At 32.2% G+C, this 20457-nt stretch overlaps 2 protein-coding genes across 3 annotated transcripts; one reads left to right on the top strand and one right to left on the bottom strand.

Annotated features, from left to right (window-relative positions):
- The first annotated feature begins 3379 nt into the window (after positions 1 to 3379).
- Positions 3380 to 6264, top strand: LOC112764776 (uncharacterized). Its single transcript, XM_025810548.3, has 4 exons — positions 3380 to 3752; positions 4676 to 4777; positions 4879 to 5045; positions 5969 to 6264. Exons 1-4 carry the CDS (start codon positions 3647 to 3649, stop codon positions 6074 to 6076), a joined length of 483 nt encoding a protein of 160 aa, XP_025666333.1. The 5' UTR covers positions 3380 to 3646; the 3' UTR covers positions 6077 to 6264.
- A 464-nt stretch (positions 6265 to 6728) lies between these two features.
- LOC112764775 (DNA-directed RNA polymerase I subunit rpa43) lies at positions 6729 to 10292 on the bottom strand. 2 transcript variants are annotated; one of them, XR_011874886.1, is made up of 6 exons: positions 9675 to 10292; positions 9342 to 9451; positions 9148 to 9233; positions 8241 to 8345; positions 7398 to 8163; positions 6729 to 7285 (listed from the first exon to the last, which is right to left on the bottom strand). XR_011874886.1 is itself a non-coding variant. In XM_025810546.3 (6 exons), exons 1-5 carry the CDS (start codon positions 9937 to 9939, stop codon positions 8040 to 8042), a joined length of 690 nt encoding a protein of 229 aa, XP_025666331.1. In that variant the 5' UTR covers positions 9940 to 10292; the 3' UTR covers positions 6729 to 7285; positions 7993 to 8039. The 2 variants fall into 2 exon arrangements, 1 of the variants encoding a protein (XP_025666331.1); XM_025810546.3 differs by having other exon boundaries at positions 7993 to 8163.
- Between the last annotated feature and the right edge of the window lie 10165 nt (positions 10293 to 20457).

The following is a 20457-nucleotide window of genomic DNA, read 5'->3' as shown; positions in this document are numbered from 1 at the left end:
AGATCTATAAATTTTCCTTTCATTGATTAGTACATCATACTCGGATCTGAAGTATTGGTCAGCCTCCCTCACTGTCAGGTTTGGCTACACTCGTATCCTCTCCTCTAACTCATTTATGGCCCATTTTTCATCTGCTGACTTACAGTGATTGTCCCTGTTGCAGGTATGTTCATTCACGAATGTCTTTACCTGATAACTTGCTGGAAATGTTCTCTTGGCACAGTATATTTGCCAAGGACAGTCCTCATCATAGCATATGGCCTTCGATCTTGTAGAATCACAACGAGCAAAGAATATGCTCCTTCCAATATTGATATTAAACTTTCGGACAGCCTTCCTGAAGTGGCTTAGAGTTTCAAACTCCATCCCAACCTCCAACCGCACCTGGCTCACTGGGGCATCAGCATGCTCTGAGGAAAAACTGGCGTCTGGTCAGTATCCTCGTCACTTGCTATGTTATGCAATTCCTCTAATTCATAGCAATGATGTCCAGGATTTTTATCAAAGAAATCATCCTCATCAACAGGGACGTAGAAGGTTGGAGGCTTGTCCGGATCGGGATTTGGGATGAAAGACTGGCCTGTAGGGGGGCCTCTTAGTTGATCTCCTCCTGTTCACCTTTGGCCTTCCCTGAACCTCATCTGAAGGATTGCTCTGATCATTCTGAGGAGTCCTATTGGTCTCAGAGGGTGGGACTGTCTGATGGATTGATTGTGAGAGTGGATTCCCATATGGATGTGGGGTGTATTGGGTTAGTTGTTCTGACTCAAGAGGTATAGAGACATTGGGTTCAGAAGAAGGGACTGAGTCTGAACAAGTAGTGTGTGTTGGTTGCTGATGTTGTTGAATAGGTGGCTGGGAAGGTTGGGACTGAGCTGATAGTGGTTTATCTGGTATGACAGGTGTTGGGGGAGGCTGAAAAACCTGTCCTACCTCATCAGAAACTGAAAGTTGTGGGTCTGCTGTCTCCTGGGCCATATTGATATTGTCCTCTTTTTGGGCCTCAAAACCAGCCTGTTTATGTGCTTCACAGGCCTCTTCCCTGCTCTGGGCCTCACTCCTTTTTTGGTCCTCCATCCCAACTTGCACATTACGTACAATTTCAGCATCATCCTCATCTTCCACTACTATCAATCTTCTTTTTAGACTCTTTTTTGGAGTTGGAACCCTTTTAGCACAACGCTTTACTCTCATCTTTGATGGAGTCATATTGTTCTCCTCAACTAACACGGGCTCATCCACCGGATGCTCTGTATATACATTTATTCTCTTACTGTTCTTCACAGCTGCCTCATACATCCTAACTATATCCATGTCAACCCTGAGGTCCCTCAACCCATCATCAAGCTCCTTCCCAGGTTCTAGCCAAAAAAAAAATAGTAACAGACGTATATCCTATGTCCTTCAACAAATCAGATACAAAAAAATCATTTAAGGTATCAACATTAACCCTCTCTATCTCTGTGACTTCACCACCAACGTAACTAAGCTTCCCACACGGCCCTCTCTCAAACCGTCCTCTATGATTAATACACAGTGTTATATGGATGGTGGTCATTCCTAAAAGTGAAATAAACCAACACATTCTAAGAAAACAATACATGTTACTACATCTAACACAAACCATAAATCAATTAATTAAGCACCTAACACAAACCCTAAATCAACTAATCAACTAATTTAGCAATTCTCAAGCACGATTTGATATGATAATGTAATCTGTCTAACTAGTCTCAATGACATTTGAAATTAATCAACATTGGCAACGACATACCTCAACTCTCTGCCGACCAAAGGGAGTGACCTCTACAACGTCGACGACGAAATTCCTGGGTTGGAGCTCTGCTACCTATTCCTTGCAAGTTCCTCTTCCACGTTCTCGTTCTGATGGCTCTGTTCTGCTCCGAATGCCTTTTCCGACTTGGGAATGACAGCGTTGAAAGCCGTAGCTTCAGGGTGATGGCTTGGGAGTGTTCCAGAAGTCTTCTCCGACTTGGAAACAAAACGACGATCTCTGCTAGGACATCAGCAAAGTCCCATGAAATTCTCTTCAATCTCCTATCCCTTACTAAAAAAAATTGTTTAATTCCACGTGGATTGGGCTTTGGGAGGTTTGGAGAGCCACGTAGGACGCTACAAACCCGAAGCAAGTGCCAACCCAAGCCAGACTATTTTTGTCACACGGAGCCAATCTCTCATGGTTACAAAGTCAGTTTCCATCTACGATGGGTACAAATGTCAGCGTTCTGAACTCTCATAGGTACAAATGGTCAATTATTCTTTTTTTGGTGGAATCATGTAAATTTTTCCATACCATAATTTATATGGGTTATTTGCCCTAAATATTTTGTTTTATGTTTGATAAATTTAAAAAAATTATATATTTATATTCATAATTTTTAAAAGTTAAAGATGATATTAAAACATTTAAAGATATATCTTTTAAAATTAATTTATATTTGTCAAAATTAAAAAAAATTTAACATGATATCAAATATTAATAAATATCAAAATTTATCATCATATTTAAGTCTATTATAATTTTTCAAATTTTAAAATTATTTTGCCAAGTATAATTACTGTTTATGTTTAGTAAAAGTTATTTCTATATGTTACAAACTTGCAGTTATTTTTTCAAAATAGATAAGTTACTTTTAAAAGGTAAAATATTACAAATCGATCCTAATTTGGTTAATGCTGACTAATATCACAGCATTATTATAAAGAGTGATCCAATGAAACAAGTAGAATAAATGGATAAAAATGCAAAAAAAAATATTACATCAATTATAATAAATATATAATAAAATTAATTTTTGTCCCAAATCTGCATGTATATATACTTGTCTCATACCCATCTCACCGGAAATAGATCCTCTCCAGTTTTTCCAACACTTGACAAAATACAGTGCAATCTCTCACTTTTGATTTTAATAGTGGGACCAGAAATAAATAAAAGAGAGAAAATGTGGTGAATGGTTAGATTAAACATTGCACACCATCCAGTTTTTTATTCACGGGAGAGGATCCACTTCCCATCTCACCCTACCTAGCCCTGTATCAGAATCCAATTAATTTATATATATATATATATATTTTTTTTTTTTTTTAAATTTATACCATAAAACTAAACAAATTGAACTGAATTAATCAATAAAATTTTAAACATGATTAAGTACTTCATTAACATAATTAAACACTAAGATAATCATAAATTATTTACCACTACACATAATATATAGAAATAAGCAGGTCTTACACATAAATACATACAGAACAGGCTGGATAACGAAGCGGGACCGTCATTTTTTTTTTGTTTTTTTATATCTTTTGGTGTATTTTAGTCCATTTATACTCAAATATGTTGAAGAATTTCCTTAACTAACTCTTTTTTGCACTACCTATATAAATTAATGGTTTTTTTTTTCTCGCATGGTCTGCATTTCTGTGTGTTTTAACTTTTACGAGTCATTATCAAATATATATAACAAAATTAGAAAAAATTGAGCCACATGCTGCACGAGTTATTATTATATATTATATAATTAAATTACTACTAAAACTAGTAACTAGTTTGTCGTATATATATATATGTTGACAAACTTTATAAACTAAGCATTTTCATAATCTGATTTCATCAATAGCCATGGAGATTCACTCTTCTGCTTCAATGCTCAAAATACTCCTCTTCCTATGCATTTCTTCTTCCACCATTTTGCTACAAGCTCAAGCTGAGACTATCAAATACTGCGGTAAAAATTAATTATTAATTTATTTGCTACCATTTTTTATTTTATGAGTTCTATGATTTTTGGCTTATTATTCTTCAACATTCTCTGCATTCATCCTGCTTCATGTTATGTTATTTAGAGCTTCTTCTGTGTGATTATATATCCATTATTGATTGATAAGCTTAGAGAGATTCATTCAGCAGCAGGTCATATATATTCAATTAATTAAATTTCATGCCTTAAGTTCTGGCATTATATTGTTCCCAGCATGAAAAATTATACCCAATTGTCGATAATTTTTATGTAAATGTTGGTCAACTCTCCACCCTTTTATTTATTTTTTTTTTTTTGGGAATTGAATAAAACCCTTCCTATCCCTCTTAGCTTGTTAAAAAATTGATAGGTTTTTCTTTAAGCTTAGGCCTTTCTTTATTAGGAAAATGGTATATAATAATGCTGAATTTTAAAATAAAGATTCAAAACACAAAGCATGTCTGCTAAACTGCTAATCATTAAAGTTATTTAACCCTCTGTGGAATATAGTTAATAAAAAATTTGTCACTTATAAAAATGTGATGAGTTCAACTTTCATTATTGATATATGATGATTATTTTAAAAGAAAATATATAAAGCCAATGAGTTTAGTGTTAAAAAAAGTAAAAAACTCTCACGGTATCATATACAGACACATCCAAAAAATACATCTATAAAGACACTTCTATTAGACCCAGTCATAAAAAAGACATTTTTATTAGACACATCTATAAAAACACATTCATTAAACACAATTATAAATAAGAGTTGGCAGAAGTTGGCAGAAATGCTATTGGTAACGTAGCGGGATTGAATTTTTTTATACACATGAGGTAACTAATTTTTTATTTACACATAATATTGATTTTATCCTTGCATATTTATTTAATTTGAACTGTATGATATGCAGAGAAGAGTGCAAACTATGTTGTGAAGGTGAGTGATGTGAAGATATTACCAGATCCTGTGGTCAGAGGAGAGCCTTTCACCTTCAAGATCTCAGCTTATACACGTATATATATAACACCTTTTTTTTTCCTTTAAATTTCTTAATTTAATTCCATCAATTATTAATGATATATAATGTGTTGAACCTATATATGTTTGATGCAGCTGAAACAATTCCAAGTGGGGACTTAGTGTATGAAATTACATATGCTGGAGCAGAAGGAGCACCTGCTATATTTCACCATGATCTATGTGAGGAAGCACCTTGTCCTCTTCCTGCTGGCGATTTCACCCTCGTTCACACTGAATTGTTGCCTTCCTATACTCCACTGGTTAGTTTTAAGATGTTACGTCAGTCAACAAAGTCAGCCACTAGTATAAAATATATGTTAGAATATAAATATATATTGAAAATAAATTAAACCACACATATATTTATATACAAATATATTGGTGGCTGATTTTAATAACTAATTCGTATATGTATAATATCAACAACTGTATATGTCAATTGTCCGTGTACATAAAGATAACAACTACTATATAAATATACGCGAATAGTACTATACCGGTATTATTTATACTAATAGTAACATGTATTAATATTTGATTAGTACACGAAGGTATAAGTTTTTTTTTTATTAATTGATTAGGGTTATGTATTATTTATATAGTTAATTAGTTAGTATGTAAGTTAAGTTAGTTAGATTCCAGTTCTAGCTGGCAAGTTTGTTAGATTGTTAGTTGTAAATTAGTTGTTAGTTCTCTGTGTATGAAAAATAGTTAGTTTACTTCATTCAATGCAGTTTCTTACTTTTTTTATTTTATTTTATGATATATTCCTTTCTTGTTAACTAATAGACTAAAATTTTTTATTATGGACGAGGAGGAGCGTGTGGAATCTAATTCTATTAGCTTTCTATGTATTTTTTTTATGGGAATGTGTAGTCACGAGGCCTGATTACTTAACAAGGGGATGTTTGAAAATTTTCTAATATCAAATTGGAGAATCTATTTTGTTTGTTGTGATTTTTTTTTTTTTTGAAGTTTACAAATCAAAGGTCCAATTTTTACTCCATCAAAATAGAAGGATTCGATTTTTACATTTTAAATCAAATAGTGCCACATTTAAGATTAACACTCTTACAATCCATAATCATAAAAACCATCATTCTCACTCCAATATAAAAAATAATTTGCGACTAATTTCTTGTTAACTTCTTATGCATTATTTTAACTTGTGCTATTTTTGCAGGGAACCTATAATGTGAAGCTGACATTCAACGACCATAAGGACAACCAATTAACCTGCATTAAATTTCCCTTCAAAATCGGTTCTGAATCATCAGTGTCTTCAATCTAGTTTTCCAAACTCAAAAATCTGATCTTATTTGTTGTTAAGTGTTTGATGTGAATTAGAATAGTAATCAATGAAATGTTTTATGAGACGTAAATTGCCGAAAGAGAATAATTAGTGTGACTGGCACATATATTTGAATAAAATTGTCGGATTTTTTTAAATAAATAAAATAAATATATTAATTACCGAAATATATATTTACTAGCGTTTTTACCAAAAAAGATCACATTACTTCTCTCGTTTACAGTATAAACGAAATAAGTAAATACGTATCTCGTTTACACTGGGTTAGTCTAAAAGATGAAAAGCACTATGACAGAGTTGATCTCAAGTCATATCTCATAGGCTGGAAACACGAACAAACTGTGAGGCGAAGCTATCCATTTATCTTGATAAGTCTAGCTCAAATTGGAAGGTTAGAAAGGTTTAGCTTGATCATAATCAAGAGTTGACGCTGAGGGGAATGGTCCATATGATTTCAAATTCCATGGGATCTATAAGGCTGCTAGCGAATATGTTTTGAGCCTCAGGAGGGAGCAAAGTCGACTATTAGTAATTCAGACACGTCCTACCGTTCAACTTGACGTATAAGAAGAACAAATACAAAAGACCCTTATAATATTTTTTGGTACCAACAGTCACAAGTGGACGACGATTTACTTATTTTCACATTTACTTAACTTTAATTATTTTAAATATTCTAATAAATTTTTATACATCAAATAACAATATATCCTACACCCTTAATCAAACCCTAAACCTTATCATAAAACATAAATCCCAAAACTCCACAACACTTAACCAAACTCTAAACCCTTAATCTAATCCTAAATCATAAACCCTTAATCCTAAACTAAATCTTAAATCCTAAACTGAAAAAAACATTCATAAATGATAAACCCTAAACCATCCACATCGTGTTTTTCGAATTGGGCTGTATAAAACGGAAATACTACATCCAAAATTTGAATTTCCACCGTCATTAGCCCACCCATGACACTAGTAATCATTAATTTAATGACATTTTAATTATCACATAAACACCAATTCTTAACTAACCAAACCGATAACCAACTGCAAAAACAGTCCTTGTCTCCTGCAAGAACAAACCCCAACGCAGGCGCGGCCCCATTGCTCAACATCTTCTGGGCCCTATGTGCACATCCTTCTGCTTGACAAGTGGTTTCTATACATGTAGAAAAATTTGCCAATCTACACCGTAGGAAAAACCAATCGTTGAAAAATGAAGCAAATAATATCCAAACATAGGATTTAAAACATGGTAACTTTTGAAGCAATCAAATCAAGAAGAGAAGCATCCTACAATGTTTCTCAGATACACATGAATGTCTCTCAACTCCTAAAGAATTCATGCTGTCAATGTCAGAAACTAAATGCCCAAGGCTTCTCTATTCACACTAAACGCACATGCCATGTTCCTCAAAACTACCCTTTACCACCAAGTATATTCTGGAGATAGTGTAATCTGTATATGGAGCTAAAGAGTGCACCCATGTCCAAGGCAACTTCAAGAATCATTCATGAAATTCAACGGCAGAACTTTCCACATCAGTGAAAACATGTCTGTTTACTATCCTCTAGTTGGATGTCCTTCAGATGAGATTCTAACATATATGAAATCAGATGGCAATTTCGAACAACTATAATTGATTCTTGTGGCCAGTTATGAGACAATAGATAATTAATAAAGTTGAACGTATAAGATTAGTGGGAAGTTAAAATCATATAAGGAGGTGAAAGGTGTCATAGTGTGAATCAGACATTCATTAAACGAAAACACAGCACCTTCCTCCACAGCACCTTCCTTCAGGTGTTCACTCTTTCAAACAATGAATAATCAGAATTTTCAGCATTCAAAGCAAAATCCCTTGGTTAACAATAGAAAACAGAAATGTTACCCGTGAACAAAAATGTTGGCACAAAATTGAACTACAGCGTGATGTTTTTAAGACTCCTCTTGTATTTTTTGCTTCTTAGACCTTTTTATTTTCTGGGCAGAGTCCAAGGGTGATATTTTCCCATCAATAGCATCTTGCTTGACTCCCTTACTTTCCCTCTTCTTTGCAATACTGTGCAGTTTTTGAAGATAAGTAAAGCATAAATACATATACCTTCAAAGATATACAAATAACTTAGAAATACAAACCTGTTAGTATGGGAAATTAATTCAGAGTGCTTCTCCAACCAATGAATGCTGCCTGTGTGATCTGGCATCAAGGAGCCATAAATATGAAGTATTTCCTCATCAAAGCTGAAAAGTTTAATAACCAACATTAATGTGATGAGAAACTTAGCTCATAACCATTATGATGCAAACTTATCCTCATTCATTTTAGAACTTCACCAGTAAAAGAAGTGCCTAGCATGTAAAATGGGATAGAATTAGACGCCAAGCATTTATTTGGTGTAAAGCTCATAAGCTTCATAAAGGACTTTAGCTCTCAGACATGTTGAGAGATTGAAAAGTTATGCTCTATAGATAAATCTTTTGTTATGTTTTGCTTTGTATAGGAGAGCTCTTATCCCCAATTTGTATTATCTTTTCTCATATTGTCTTAATGAAATTCATTTTTTATCAAAAGTAGATAAAATAAAAGAAGCGTCAAGTCACTTAATACCCTAAATTTATCTACTAGAAAGAAAAGGATAGAGTTTGAAAATCTCATACTACCAATGAAGTGCAGAAAAAACCAAATGCTGCATAACTATGCAAGCTATTTATTTATATTCAAATACAGGGATGCAGCTAAACAGTTAAAAGAGTTTAGCAAGTTACTGCTAATACAAAAATATTTAGAAACAGTGTTTCATCAGTGCATCTATTTGGGTATGCAACAAAATAAGAAAACCATCGTACAAGATGGCTACTATAGTCTTTCCCTAACAAATATATTTCACCAGTTGGAATCTAGAGCATGAATACAAGATTATACTAAAAAAAACAGAGGCACGGAGAGCGCACCAAACATACTAGCACAGTGTTCAAACGAATTCTTCTGGACTCTAGATTGAATACATATAGTCACATTTGAAATAAATTAACAGCATGTTACCTCTTGACTGAAAACCGTATCATAGTTCCAACTTTGATAACATGTCTCTTGTGAGATTTGCTTGCATACACATCTTGCTCATGTTTCTACAATAAACGACACAGTACATACATAGACCACATCAGTTCTAGTAATTATGAACACAATCAGATTTAATGGACAGCAACCACTAAACATTCTTGGCAGATACTCACAATTTTGTACACGAATTCTTCCCTAATGTCTTTCTCGGTTATAATCGCAGAAGAAAATCCAAGCACTACAACATGAATAGACTCTTGTGAAAGCTTAACAACCTTCCCCTCTGAAAACAACAGTTATCAAATGAACCCTATAAATTATTAGTGGTTAGAAAATTAAAACTGCTCTTATCACATGTTGTCATATAATCCTGAACCCTATCAATTTAACAAGATTTCTGGCTATGAAGAATTTTCCTTGCGAAAACAAGAACCAAATTGCAAACAAGTTCATTCATCGATTTCATCATTCATAAAACAAAACCTAAAAGGAGGAGTTGAGTTAACCTAAAAGCATATCAGGCTTTGGAGAAAAAAGCAACAAATCCACGCTAAGCGGAACACCGAAATAAGGAATAACACCAGAAAGAATCTTGGCCTTCTTGTTATCAAGCGAATCGATATCGTAAGCTAAGACAACACCATCCAAGGCTTCGCTGAACGTGAAGAGCAAAGAGCTGAGCTCACGAAGAATGGCTTCGGAAGCGTCTCTACTCTTGGAAGGGTGAAGGTAAACAGTTAAGTTAGCGTTTGAGACCTTCAAACCCTCCATTGGGAGAACGGTCAATCAGTTACTTGTTGAAGCAATTGGTGTCTAGTCGAGGCGGCTGGAGGTGAGAAGCCGCGGGCGAGGACAATGGGGCGACGCAGAACGGAAAAACAGATACAGAGGTAGAGATGCTGACGAACTGGTCGCGAGAGGCAAGATAGCGTGACGGTAAGAGACGAGGGCGAGGACGAGTTCTGGGCGAGAGAGGCGGCGGGCTGACAGTTTAGAGAGAATAAGAGCCGCTGCAGAAGAGATGTAGAGTGATCGACTGTGCGAGGGAAGGGAGGAAGGGTATATGGGTTTTAGCTTGACATATATATCTAGGTTATTTTTGTAATTTCAACATTACATTGTATATGTTTGGGTAATGCTAGGATGAAGAGTAAAGGTTTGGTTGAGAGTTGAGACTTGAGAGTAAATATTGTTGTAAAATAACTAAATAAATAAAGAATAAATAGCAAATATAAAATATGAAAATATAATTAGATAACTTAAGTAGTAATATTTATTAGAATTATTATATTAATATAGTAGATATAATTAATATATTTATTAATATTTATTTAATATATTAAAATTGGATTTTTCTCCAGCTGCTAAAGGTGACGTGTCGATCTCTCACACTTCTGTTTCCCTTCCAAAATAAGTGAAATTTTTTTTATTCTAAATTATTTTATAAAAAATATCTTTATTGTAATTATATTATAATTAATATTTAATAAATAATATATAATTATACTACTTTTTTTTTTTTTTACCAAAGATAGGAGACTCGAACCCGCAACTTCTTAATTGAGTATGCAACTTCTTAATTGAGTATGGGGAGACTATGTCATTTGAGCTATTACTCATTGGCTATAATTATACTACTTTAGGAACATATCTTCATTATAATTATATCTAATCAATATTTAATGGACTATTAAATTACTTATCAATTATTAATTAATAATAATAATAATAATAATAATAATAATAATAATAAAAATATATAACCCGTTATAATTTTTGTTCGTATTTTAAAATTATAATTTTTTTTATTACTTTAACCCGTTATAATTCTATTTTCTTATGATATTTATTTCAAACATTTTAAGTTATTAAAATCATGCATGATAATATCTTTTTACCCTCTTTCTATTTTAATCTGTGTATATTATGTATAATATTGTTATTCATTGTCCGAGATTTCTCTGATCATGATAGAAAATAATAATTCTATTCATGATATGATAAAATTATATAATTTTAACAAAATTAATATATGATGCGTAATTACTGTACATAATAAAAATTACCTTAATAATAAGTAATTTACATATTTATTTTTGTTTTACTACAGTCTATATATAGTGTTTTCCTGTGGTACATAAATCTAAATTTGAGAGTCAACTCATAATTTTATAATTAGTATTTTTTTTTTACTACTTCATAGAATAAGAATATATTTTTCGTTTTTTTTTTATTGAAGTTGATCCTTTTAAGGTACAATTTATAATTTTTTATAATATTTTTTATATACTCATTTTTATTATATTGTGTATCCAAGTTTATAGACTAATTTTACTGCTAATCTTTGAGCTTTTATGAACAATTTGTTTAAAAAAATGGTAAATTCCAGTTCAGTGGACTGTAGCAATTTAAGGAATTTGTTTGATTTCATTTTGTTTGTTTTAGTCTCCAAATTTTGCTTGATCATTGTTAAACGTTCATAAATCAATATTTTTCCAAGTTGATTTTACAGCATTTTATTTCCGAATGTGTACTGAAAAATAATTGTTCGGTTGCATAAATTCTCATTAGATTCACCATCCTAAATTGGTCAATTTGGTTCAAATTCAGATATTGTTTTTGTTTTTGTTTTTATTTTATTTTTTTAAATTGCTCTTATTGCAGCAAGTGTTCTCAGATTTTTATTATGAGCTGCAGAATGAATGTCCCAAATTTATATTAATTTTGTCATCTTCTTCGTTATGTTTTTGCCTATATTGATGTATTGTTCAAATTCAGTATGATAATTTATTAATTGTTGTTACTCTAATTTATTCTTATCGTTTAATGTTCCAGTTCGATTGTCTTTTACCACAATCGTTTACAATGCATCACATCTATAAAATACCTCATCGAGTTGTCTTCACTGATTCGGGTTCCAACTACATGGATGTAAGCGTTCAAAGAAGGGACAATAATCTCTACTTTACCGAAGGATAATTGGATCTACTCACCTATTATGACCAACCTAATGGAATGTGGTTAAAATTAGCTTTTTTGGGATGAGCTCGATTTTTTATTGAGGAATTGCATCCACAGATGAATATCTAAAAGATCTTTGGGAGGAGCTCGTTTATCAGGACCATAAAACATCTAAAAGATCCACATGCTGGATGAATAGGTCCACATATATCACCTTGAATCCTTTCTAGGAATTCAGGGGACTCAAATCCAATTTTTACTGGTGATGGCCTTAAAATTAACTTTCCCTAAGAACATGTAGCACAACAAAATTCACTAGTTTTAAGAATGTTCTGGTTCTTTAGTGAATGTCCATGGGAGTTTTCAATAATTCTCTGCATCATAGTTGTTCCCGGATGACCCAATCAGTCGTGACAAGTTATGAATTCATTTGGGCTAGTAAACTTCTGGTTTACAGTGGCATGTGATTCAATTGCACTAATCTTAGTATAATATAACCCAGATGAAAGTGAGGGTAATTTTTCTAATATAATCTTTTTATTTAAATCATGAGTTGTGATACATAAATACTCATGATTTCTCTCATTCATTGTTTCGATATGATATCCATTTCGGCAAATATCTTTGAAACTCAACAAGTTCCTCAGAGACTTGGTAGATAATAGTGCATTATTTATTATAAATTTTGTTCCTCCAGGAAACAAAATCATAGCTCTTCCGGAGTCTTCTATCACATTGCCTGAGCCAATAATAGTATTAACACATTCTTCTTTTGGCACCAGATGGGTAAAATATATATCACTTTTGAGAATAGTGTGCGAACTTGCACTATCCGCAAGGCATACATCTTCATTACATATCCTTGCTATTTTCTTCAAAGATAAATAATAATAAAATGAGTAGCAATACATGCACACAGTCAAATCGAATTCTTGATTGGAATTATTTTTCTAAGAAACACTACACATAATATCATATACTAAAATTTTATTTTAAAACTTGACACATTTAATGATTTCGAAATTCATAAACATTAATATTTCATTATTTATATACATCACATTTAAAACTTAAATACATAGAAAATAAACCTTAACAATAAGTTCTTTACATTATTTATTTACATGGATACATAACAATCCCACATTTTAAACTATTCCATCATTGATCAAATGACCAATATTTCCTTCAGGATCCTCAAAGAAATCAGATACATCATAATGAGTGGTGGAATTTTCAACATCATTTGAAACAAAATTTGTTTCATTTCCTTTGTCATCATTTTTCAAAGATGCTTGGTAAAGATAGACTAGGTGCCTTGGGGTACGACAGCTACGTGACCAATGGCCCTTTCCACCACAACAGAAACACTTATCCTCTGTTGATTTATTTTGCCCAATATTTCTTTCTTTATCCCACTTCTGGTGAGATCCTCTCTCTTGAACATAATTCATTTTCCTTCCATAATTTTTCTTATTACTCAAACATTGCCATCTACCTCTTCTGGGGTAGTGATTTGCCACATTTACTTCAGGAAATGGGGTGGCACCAGCTGGGCGCACTTCGTGATTCTTTAAGAGCACCTTATTGCGTTCATCAACAAGAAGGTAAGAAATTAACTCAAAATATTTTTTAAACGATACTGCTGCTATAGGAGCGCATTTGAGGCATGGAAGGTTGAGAAAGTTTTCTCCAACATATCATGATTAGTTATCTTTTCCCCACATAATTTCATTCGTGAGGTGATTTGAAATATTGCAGAATTATATTCATTTATGGATTTAAAATCCTGCAGATGCAAGTGCGTCCACTCATATCGGGCTTGAGGAAGTATCACCGTTTTTTTATGATTATACCTTTCTTCAAGGTCTTTCCAAAGATCTGCAGGATCTTTTAATATGAGATATTTATTTTTCAATCCTTCGTCAAGATGACAAGGAAGAAAAATTATGGCTTTGGCTTTATCCTTCTGAATGCATTATTTTTAGCCTTAATGGTATCTCCAAGATCCATTGAATCAAGATGAATTTCAGCATCTAGTATCCATGATAAATAGTTATTTTCAGATATATCAAGAGCATTGAATTCAAGATGAGAGAGTTTCGACATAATGAAAATTTGTTACCTGAGTCTTCCTAAAAATTTGATCAGAGTCTCGTGCTGATGACGTGTTGTAAAATAACTAAATAAATAAGGAAGAAGTAGCAAATATAAAATATGAAAATATAATTAGATAACTCAAGTAGTAATATTCACTAAAATTACTATATCAATATAGTAGATATAATTAATATATTTAATAATATTAAAATATATAAGAAAGAGAATAGTATGAAAGAGAGAGAATAGTGTAACAGAAAGAATATTGTTTTATTGCTTGTGTGTTGTAGGTAAGGCTATGAAACCTTATTTATAGCTGTACAAATTCAACCTTTATTAAAGGTTGGTCTCAAATCTCTCTCTTGAAAACCTCAGCCACCTAATATCATTAGTGGACATCCATCTCATGCCTTATCACAACAAATATTTTTTTTAAATAGAAAGGGATCTACGGTCAATATATATTTTTTTAAATAGTAAAGTATCGTTTTTGTCCCCAATGTTTGAGATAAGTTCTATTTGTGTTCCTAACGTTTAAATCGTCCTATTTGTATCCTTAACGTTTATAAAAGTGATTCAATGTTATCCTACTATCAATTATACTAACAAATCAGATTATATTTTTCAATTATTCTCATTTGGATGTATTCATTATCAATTAGCTCTCACTTGGATGTGTTCGATTTTAATATTATACCCACTATTTGTGTTTAGATTCAATTATGTCCCTAGAAAAGTGAATTATGTAAATGTTGTAGGAATTAGTTTCAATATTTGATGAGCTATTTTTCGGAGTAGATCATCGATTCTATCCCAGACATTTGTATTCTAACTTCAAGAAGAGATTTTTAAAACTCAAACTAAAGCGCTTATGATGTGTAATTGACGGCAGGATAACATTGAATCACTTTTACAAACGTTAGGGATACAAATAGGACGATTTAAACGTTAGGGACACAAATAGGATTTACCCAAAACGTTGGGAACAAAAACGATACTTTACTCTTTTTTAAAATTTAGTAAAAATCTTTATTTTTTTTATCTAATTTTATTGTTCATTAAAGAAATTATTGTATATGTTAACTAAATATTATGATTGTACTCGTAAATATCTCTTCTTTTGTGTCAGTTTGAGTACTAGAATTATCATTTAATCTCATCCAAATCAAAAACTAATTAAAATTGCACTAATTTAAATTCGATCAAATCTATTTTTTAAAATTAAATCAATCCAATCTAAACTGTAAAATGTATATGATATTATTATTTTATTATTAAATGTAAATTTTATATATAAATAATATATAGAATCTGTTACATATTTTTATCTCATTCATGTATTATTAGTATTTAGTAAATATTATGTGAACATAAAATAAAATTTATTTATTTATTTATTTTATTAATTTAAAGTTGATTTTATTTTTAATAACAAAATTATATATATATTTTTAAATTGAATAAATCAAATCAATCCAAACTGCAATAAACTGTATCAAATTAAATCAAATATAAAAATAAAATCAAATTGATCAAACTCAAACTATAACAAATTATATAGATCGGATAGATTGATTTTTCTCTAAAATCGATTCAAATTGCATAACAAATACTCTTATCCCATACTGAATTTTTTATTTAAATAAATAAAATAAATGTAATAATTACAAAAATAAATAATTATAAAATTAATTACCGATTTAAATTTTTTTACTATATCTCATTTGCACTAAATGAGATGACATTTTTCGTTTACAGTGTAAACGAGATAATACACATCAGCATAACATGTGTACTGTGAACGAGATAGAAGAAGACAAATTCGATGTGGCTTTAAAAGGATGTGTAATCCTTGGTATTCTCTACAAATATTTTCTATCCTTTTTTTTGTCTCGTTTTTCTCACGAAAACAAGTGTACAATAGCCAGTAACAATGTATACATAGTTGTGCTTGTTTATCCCAATTGTCGTATGAGAAATGGCGACAATGGGGTGACATTTGAGTATGAGGATCCGATATTGTTTCGAACTCAGCGTGTGAATATGTTGTCGGATTTGAAGAGTTTGATATTGAGCAAGTTCGGTGGTACAGTAGTAAGGGAGATCGGAAGGGTGGGGTACAAGTTGCTGGCACCCATGGGTGATGGAGTCTTCCGGTTTCGACTATTTCGACTTCAAAGGGACGAGCATATGTGACTGATGTTCGACATCCATGGGAGGATCATGGCAGAACAGGTAATAGAGCTTTCCGCCGAGGTGGGAGATAGTGGTCGTGGTGGTTCTGTGCACTCGACCTATGTACAGGACGACCGACCTCTCGCACCACCGCCCATTTATGTCGCCATTCCAATGGATGAGGCGGATGATGGCGAGGAGGAGTCGGACAAAGATCAGATTATATGGCGGATAGTGCGGACAGTGATTCTTCTGAAGGTGGCGATGAGGATGAGTTTGTGCCGGAGATACCTGCCCAGACTATGGCGCGCCATGTGCTACCTCCATCTCACCCAATTTCTGCACTATCGGCGGTGCCAAGTCACTATCACACTCCGGATCTGGACACCATGCATGAGAGGACTCCGTTTTCTGACACTAGTGAAGAGGATTACCACCTAGACGGCGGGGTAGAGTTTCGGGTCGGCCACAGGTTCAAAAGCCGAGAGGCAGTGCTTTAGGGTGTGAAGAACTACAGTATTTGCAGGAGTGCTGAGTATCGAGTTATCGAATCGGACCGGTTAAAGTACCATGTGTAGTGCCGTCAAGCTGACATGGGTGTCAATAGAGCCTTTGTGTGGCCCTTTGGCAGAACCTGGGATACTGGTAAGTTCGAATTTAATTGTGCTTTTAAGTGCTTTTGTATGATATATTAAGTGGGTTTGAGATATAGCTGAAGCAATACTGTTATGTTGTGTTCAGGGAGGTTCGGAGGGTTGGTGGAGCGCACAATTGTCTAGCACCTACCATGTCTCAAGACCATCGTCAGTTAGACAGCCGTCTCATCTGCAGGGTCATATTGCCGTTGATACAGTCCAACCCCTCGGTGGCCATTCCGGTTTTGCAAGGGTGCGCGTAGGCCTAGGTAGTACGCCACGTCCTGCAGGGTGATAGTGACCTTACCCCACGGGAGATGAAACGTGTACGTCTCCAGACGCCATCGCTCCATGAGTGCCGAGATCAGAGAATTGTCAAAAGTGAAGTCCCTGAGGGGCACCGTGTCGCTGAATCCGGCCTCAGCCATATACGGGACGATGGCGTCGGGTGGAGAAAGAGTATGGCTAACTTGTCGGGGCAGTAGAAGGCGAGGCCTCTGAAAAATAAAAAAATTCAGCCTTATAAAGAAATAACCATAAAATGATTTCTTATTTATTTTTGACAATTTCCTCTAATTTCGTAAATATGTCAATTTACTATTGTATACCAAAAAATTACAGTTAAATAAATATTTCTTTATAACTTACATCTACTTCTACTTAAGAACATATTTCTATGTTTCTAACTTACACATGTTTCTAGATTACATATTGCATACTAACCAAACCCTAACTGAAACGTTATAAACGGTAACAACCTAACACAAGAAAAACACAGTTCGAAACTAATAATTATTTTGTAACAAACTTTCACAAGGAAATAGAGCTCTAAGTTCCTCCTAGAGACCTACTACTAAAGTTACAAACTACGTTCTGGTTCTTCGCGACTAACCTAACCATGGCCACATGCTTAAATTAAACAAACAAAACAAAACTAACCTCAAAGTCGGCCTCCCCGGCGTAATGCGACGTCTCGTTCAGCATGTTGATGTCTCCATTGTTCCCCGCCTGACGTGCTATCACAGTATAAATCTAAAATAGGGTGAGAAAGGGTTAAAAGAGAGGAGAAAATGGTTGACAAAATCAAATTGGGGCCTGGAATGATGCTGTGAATGATTTCTTCTTATTGGCGCAGACGAGCCTTATCCGTTTACACTGTAAACGAGATAGGCATGCATGTATCTCGTTTACACCGTAAACGCGATAGACACGTGTTATACTGACGTATCTTATCTCGTTTACAAATTTTATAATTATTTATTTTCGTAATTATTATATTTATTTTATTTATTTAAATAAAAAATTCCCATTCCTTCGCAATAATGTTATTTCACACACAAAAATAATTTCCTCTACCATGCATCCATGCTTTAATATATTTTATATATCATATTTCAGTAAAAACTAAAAATGCTACAAATTATCTATTTTTATAAATAAAAAAATTATTTTATTTATTTAAAAAAAAATCAATTTTACTCGATATCTTTAATAAATTTGGCACATTGACACTAAAATTAGCGGGTATTAATCACTGGTTATTAGAGAAAAGAAAACATGGTTAATGTGAAAATCAACAAGCAAACAAGGATCTTAAACATACTCCACTCTCAGATTTTAATAGTATCTTTTATCATTTTCGTTTGACCAAAATACTTTGAGATAGTGCATAGAAATAATTGAATTTGGGATATAAAAAGACTAAAAATGAGTAAAGAAAATATAAAAAATTATCTATTGCCCGGTGCTTATCCATATATCAATTTGAAAGATTGAGCCATCATCACATGCAAATTGTAATGATATAAAATTATGGACAATTTATCTATATAAAATAAAAGCAAAAAAAATTTACTCAAATACAACAATATAAATTTAATTATTTATATATCCTGAAATATATTTATATAAACTGTAGAACTTTTTTATATTTTAAAAAATATAAACAAATTGTGGTAAACTGCCACAATTTATGAAAGAATCATCAAATAAAGAAACCGTGTGACCATTACGAATTATGAAAGCCACAACATGAGTATAAACCGTGCTACCTACCCACGGTTTATGAAAAAGGATGTTTGGACATAAACTCTAGTACCCTGGTTTATGGGCACCTATATATATATATATTTTAGGGTATTTGAGGTGTGTTTGGGAAATTCGTTAAAGGAGAAGAAGTACGTTTAGACTTTTTGAAAGCTTCAACTTTTGGTTTGGCAAATTTTTTTTTCATAAACGCAAAAGTGATTTTACTATCAAAACCACGTTTAGAAGAAGTAACTATTTTTAGCTTCTGCATTTTCTTAATGGGCTTTTAGCCATGGATACTAACTATTTATTTACCTTTTATCAACTTTATCTTTTATGTATATTATTGTATTATTTATAGAATTCTTGTTATTTCTATTTATATGAGCTCTATTTTTCTATTATTTATTATTTATATTTTTTTTCAACAGTTTGTTTGACATTATACACTTTTATAATTGTGATTTTTGTGTATTATGTTTGTTATTATCTTTTTATAATATGATTTATTGATTTTATTAGGTAAAGTAAATTAAACAAAAAATTAACTGTAAATAATAATAATAGTAAAAAATTATAGCATACTAAAAAAGAATACTAAAAATACTAAAAATATACTATATAAGAAAGATCATCAAGAACTTTCAGATTTGTTTCAATTACTATGAAGTAAATATTTAATTTTTTTAATTATTTTTAATACTATCTTTTATAATTGTAATTCTCGTATACTATGTTTTAGTGTAATTTTTTATAATATAGATTATAATTTCATTAAAAAAGATAAATTAAATAAAAAAAATAATCATAGATAATAATAAAATCATAAACGTTGGATTCCAAATTAATATTAAGAATAAGATTATCGAGAGTACTGGAATAAAAGTACAATGTAAAAAAATACTAAAGTAACATTCTCACGTTAATACTTAAAAAATATAACATATTATTTAAAAATATATTTTTTCTATTTTATATCGACCAAGAGGTTAGTTATACTATCTTGGTCGTATCAATATTTTTGCATTGGATGCTTGATATGTGTCAAAGTTTTATGCATGTTATATATCTTTCTCAGTTATAATATGTTTAATTTAAAAAATATAGGATTATATATTTGTTGGCGTTATCTTTAGGAATGGAAAAGGGAAGTAAATAAGAGAGGGACCTATTAGCACTTTTATTATACTAAATTGTTTGTCTATATGTGTTGTTATTATTATTACAACAACAACAAAACATTGTCCCACTAAGTGGGGTCGGCTACATGAATCAAACGACGTCATTGTGCTCTGTCATGTGTCATGTCTACAGAGAGACCATTTACATGTAGATCTCGTTTGACCACCTCATGGATGGTCTTTTTAGGTCTTCCTCTGTCTTTCGCTCC

The sequence above is a fragment of the Arachis hypogaea genome, chromosome 17, assembly GCF_003086295.3.
Source record: "Arachis hypogaea cultivar Tifrunner chromosome 17, arahy.Tifrunner.gnm2.J5K5, whole genome shotgun sequence".
NCBI lineage: Eukaryota > Viridiplantae > Streptophyta > Magnoliopsida > Fabales > Fabaceae > Arachis > Arachis hypogaea.
This window is presented reverse-complemented; position numbering and strand designations above follow the sequence as displayed.